Source organism: Erigeron canadensis, chromosome 5 (assembly GCF_010389155.1).
Source record: "Erigeron canadensis isolate Cc75 chromosome 5, C_canadensis_v1, whole genome shotgun sequence".
Taxonomy (NCBI): domain Eukaryota; kingdom Viridiplantae; phylum Streptophyta; class Magnoliopsida; order Asterales; family Asteraceae; genus Erigeron; species Erigeron canadensis.
Window position 1 is genome coordinate 9,558,491 of NC_057765.1, and position 4,956 is coordinate 9,563,446.

Sequence of the window (4,956 nt, forward strand, 5' to 3'; positions counted from 1 at the left end):
TTTTCGGTCACAACATGAGAAACCATGTCAATGGTATTCGTCGCAACGCGCGGGTACCATGCTATATATATATATTATTATACTAAAGCACAGTTGCTCTAATAACGTATCGACCAATGACAACTCTCAATTTTTTAAAGTTGACCATTGCTTTTAATTTTGACTTTAATTTATACTTTTTTGTTTTCCATTACAAATTTACACTTTTTACCCAATAATTTTAATATATTAAATAAATAATAATTGGTTATATATATCTAATAAAATAATAGTTAATATTTATCCAATAAAATAATAACTAATATATATCAAATTGAATAATAACTAGTATATATCCAATAGTATGTTCTATCATAGAAACATAAAATTAATTGATTAGAAATAAATAAAACTTGATGTAAATATATTAACATTTTAAGAACAACTTCGATGAATATATTTGAAAAAGATATTTTAATATAAAACTTAAAGTGTTGTATATCGATTAATTTTTATTACTCAAAATAGTATATAATGTTTTAAATTATAATATATATTGATACCATCGTAAGCCCCGTGTATTAGACACAAGCCTAAAACAGTTGAACTAATGACTTATTAACCAATTACATCGCTCAATTTCGTCAAATTGATTCTCATGTATGTCATCATAATCCTAATAAGCATTATTAATATTTCTAGCAAAAGTCTCACTAATTTACACTTTTTTGTTTTCCATTAATAATTTATACGAGTATTTTTTAGCCTAAATACTTAATTTATACTTTTTTATAATATTTAGTCCCATCAACTTGAGAATACTTTTTATAATATTTCATCATTTATTTAGTTTGTTTATTGACCAATTACAACTCTCGATTTTTTTCTATTTTTTCACAAGTATGTTTAATATAACATTATGAGTATAACTGGTTTCAAAAAATTTTATAATATAGAAAATATTGTAACATTTGCCTTGTAGAGTGAATATGGGAAACAAATCCATCAATATGTCTCATGTAATTATTTACAACTTGCATAGTATAACACTTGGAATCGTATATCTTCAAAATTGTAAGCTTTTATGACTTAAATAGTTAATTGTATGAAGATTTGATATTAATAATATCGTAAGTCCCGTGTCCAGTGTTGAACACGGGTCTAAAATCTAGTGTATATATATATATATGGATCAAACACAAGTGGACACGAGAGTTCGTTCATCGGGTTCAACATTTATGTCTAACCAGCCGTCTCTTAGTCAGCATTCCGAGAGCAACGCTGCCTATTTTTCTTGGTCTACATCTAGTAGCCAAGAGAGGAGGAATTATTTTGAAAATTTGCATAAGAGGGTGTCACCTAAATATATAGGTACGTTACCTAAAGAGCATCAAGCAAAGACTTTGCTTGATTTGATGACTATCCGGGCATTTCATAGTAATATATTGCGGTGTTGTAGTCTCGGTACTGCAATCGGTTTTAGGATTCGTAAAGGTGTGTTGACTAATATACCGGCAATTATAGTGTTTGTTTCACGGAAAGTTCATATGCAATGGCTTACCCCAATTCAGTGCCTGCCGACTATACTGGAGGTAAAATTTGCACTATTTATGGATTAGTATGAGTCTTTAATTATATGTGTAGGTTGATTATCATTACATAACCCAACAGGGACCAGGAGGTGTGTGGTGTGATGTGGATGTTGTCGAATTTTCATACTTTGGTACATCCGAACAAACGACCAAGGAACAGTTGTACATGGATACTGTGGATGACCTCCGGGGAAGTGGCTCAAGCATAGGTTCAGGCTCTCAGGTATTATATACGTATTAGATCGAAAACTTTTTTTACTTAATTGTAGGACGTAAATGAAGTGCGAAACACCACTAGTATTATCAATGTCTTTTTCATGAAACAATTTATATGCTAATGGCGGGTTTGTTGTTGATATGATTGGTAAAAAGCGTTAGTTAATACTTTTAAATTTAGACTATGTTATATCTATCTGTACTACTTTATAGAAATTTTTCATCCCTCATTGTTAGAAATAGTTAGTAAAAAGCTTGTTTGGAAATGACCTAATTGTTCTTAACGAACTCCCTTTTGGAAAGAGTTATTACGTATGAGAAATTACCCAGTTTGTTATTAATGAACTGATTAACTCTCTAAACCTTGTCTTACTAATATAGACACCCTAAACTGCCACTTTACATCAATCACATTATATTTAAGCTACACTACTCAACTCCGCCACCATCGTCGCACTGATGCGCCATACTTATTAAAAATTCTTGCCCCTCTGATGAAAATTTAGAGAAAAAAAAGACACGTGAAATAACCATTCTACGTTTAATGAATGAATTTATAACACCGGTCCTTTATCTTCTTTTATAATATCTCTAGTACCTTCTTTGAATCAATTACCTACACCATTCTCTATTGTCGTTAGCACCACACTGCCGCCGGCGCATTACGTGAGTATATATCTCTCTAGTTTATCTTTATGTTGGACACCGCATATACTGAAAGATGATACATCTTTTGTATGTTAGGTAGCAAGTCAAGAGACATATGGGACATTGGGGGCTATTGTAAGAAGCCAAACAGGCAATCGGGAAGTTGGTTTTCTCACAAACCTCCATGTTGCTGTTGATATAGGTTATCCAACTCAGAAGATGTTTCATCCTTTACCACCGACACTTGGACCTGGTATATATCTTGGTGCAGTGGAGAGAGCTAATTCATTTATCCCAGATGACCTTTGGTATGGCATCTTTGCGGGCGTTCACCCAGGTTAGCACTTCATAAAGGTTGTGGTCACCAGGTTTAGCATAGGCCAAAGCTGACCAGTCAAGATCTAATTTTTTGAGAGGATCGAATTTTGAAACTTTTATATATATACAATCAAATAGTTGAACTCAATGCTATTAGATTCTTGTATAATATATCAGATTTGGTTCACTTGCAGACACGTGTGTGAGAGTCGATGGGGCATTCATCCGCTATAGTAAAGATTTTGACTTATCCACTGTTACTACATCTGTAAAAGATGTTGGAGAAATTGGAGATTTGAAAAGGATCGATTTGCAATCTCCGATCAATAGTATTATTGGTCAGAAAGTGATGAAAGTTGGATGTAGTTCTGGGTTGACTAAAGGGATAGTCTTGGTTTATGCTCTTGAATATAATAACGAGAACGGATTTCGCTTCTATAATGACTTTCTTGTGGTTGGAGAAAACCAAGATCCGTTTGACCTTGAAGGTGATAGTGGAAGTCTCATTTTTTTGAAAGGTGAAAACAGAGAGAAACCAAGACCCATTGGGATCATATCGGGTGGAACCACCAATAGGGGACGACTCAAACTTAAAGTTGGTCAACCTCCAGAGAATTGGACTAGCGGTGTTGATCTTGGACGCCTACTCAATCTTCTTGAACTTGATCTTATAACTACGGCTGATGCCCTAAATGGTTTATGCTCTTACTCACCTTATTTCATGTTCTATTTTGTGTTTTCATCTTTGCAAATGATGTAGAATAAAAGCTCAGAACTTATTTGGGCCAAATTGGATTCTCTGATTGAGGTAAATTTTAGCTTAATATTTGGGTCAAATTGTACTAGGCAATTTACCTCAACGGTCAAGGTATTTTTGCACTAACCTTTTGCCATGCTCCCATGGCCTTTTGAAGTTGGGCATATTGTTTGTTTCATTTTTCCCGTGTTATTTAGTGACGCTTAATTTTTTATGATTATATTGGATAGATGCTGTACGAGAACAAGTAGCTGCATCAGGAACAGTGGTGGGTTCGACAGGAACGAATTTATCACGCCCAGAGATAGAGCTTCCTAAAGACAAAGTAGAGCCGTTGGGACTTCACATCCAACAGCATATCCCTTCAGAAAATGGGCCAGGAACAGGGGTTGGTGATCACGATATCAATATGTCCCCTACAAAAAATGCAGCCAATTTGGAAGATATGGCTAACCTGGGCCCAAGTATAAAGCATCAGTTTATTCCAAGCTTCAATGGGCATTCACGTTTGCACATAAATGAGCCGCAGTGCAGGGCGGAGTCTGAGAACTTATGTGCTTTGAAAAGGATGAGTAGCGAGGATCTTGGTTTTGGACTGCATTTGGGGGAGAATGAGCCCAAGAGAAGGCGGTCTGATTTTCTGTCACCAAGTATGGAACATGAAGAAGCTAAATGAGGTTATGCTGAAGGCAGTGTAAAAACCTTTGCAGGCGCATATGTAAATTATGGTTTATAAACCTTTCATGTGTTGGACTGGTTGAAGAGGACGATGAATTTTCATGTATGCAAAATCCCGCTATAAGGTGCAAGTTATGACAAGTCCCCCATCGAATCAGTGAGATTATGTTCATTCTATGTTCTACTGATCGGGTCATAAGTAATGAGCTAATTAATGATGTGTTCAAAGTATAAATATACTTGTGAAACCCAACTATACCAGCCTTGTTTGCTTATAACATTTCGGGTTGACAGGTCTAAACTAGTATTGATATAGCTGTTGTGATTTGAACCTAGGAGCAGACATTTTTGGCTATATAGTATGTTCAATGGATTTATGTTAAGCTAAATGCGTAAGCTGTTTGGGTTTGCATGGAGGCCTGGTGGTCCTTGAATCTGTTCAAAGATACACATAATTGACAATCAGTAGCAGCTCATTGACAAATTTTTAAAACATAAAAACCAAAATCACTTGGAAACCAAAACCTACAAAAGAACTTCAGTTTGTTGCATAAGATGGTGAAATGAATAATAGAAACTATATTGGTAAAAGTGATTTCGGGGTTGTCACACATTTAAGCTTAGATGTGAAATCTTTCAAAAAAAATGCTAGTAATAATGAAGATGACAAACACATTCAAGATACTTAAATATTGGTAATTGAACCGAGTTAGCTTAGGTATGTCCCAACTGAGTTAGCTCCAACACCTTCTATTGCACGAAATAAAT

General features: G+C 34.6%; 1 protein-coding gene across 1 annotated transcript; it reads left to right on the top strand.

The window, feature by feature from the left end:
• Nucleotides 1-1,166: 1,166 nt before the first annotated feature.
• LOC122599770 (protein NARROW LEAF 1-like) lies at nucleotides 1,167-4,597 on the top strand. Its single transcript, XM_043772336.1, has 5 exons — nucleotides 1,167-1,571; nucleotides 1,651-1,794; nucleotides 2,532-2,772; nucleotides 2,948-3,448; nucleotides 3,741-4,597. The coding sequence occupies exons 1-5, from the start codon at nucleotides 1,167-1,169 to the stop codon at nucleotides 4,184-4,186; spliced, it is 1,737 nt and encodes a 578-aa protein (XP_043628271.1). The 3' UTR covers nucleotides 4,187-4,597.
• The last annotated feature ends 359 nt before the right edge of the window (nucleotides 4,598-4,956 follow it).

Excerpts from the sequence above, each read along its gene's own strand:
- LOC122599770 (XM_043772336.1), top strand. The coding sequence starts at position 1,167 with ATGGATCAAACACAAGTGGACACGAGAGTTCGTTCATCGGGTTCAACA. Across the intron at positions 1,795-2,531 it reads GCATAGGTTCAGGCTCTCAG|GTAGCAAGTCAAGAGACATA; the intron begins GTATTATATACG and ends TTTGTATGTTAG. Across the intron at positions 2,773-2,947 it reads CTTTGCGGGCGTTCACCCAG|ACACGTGTGTGAGAGTCGAT; the intron begins GTTAGCACTTCA and ends GTTCACTTGCAG.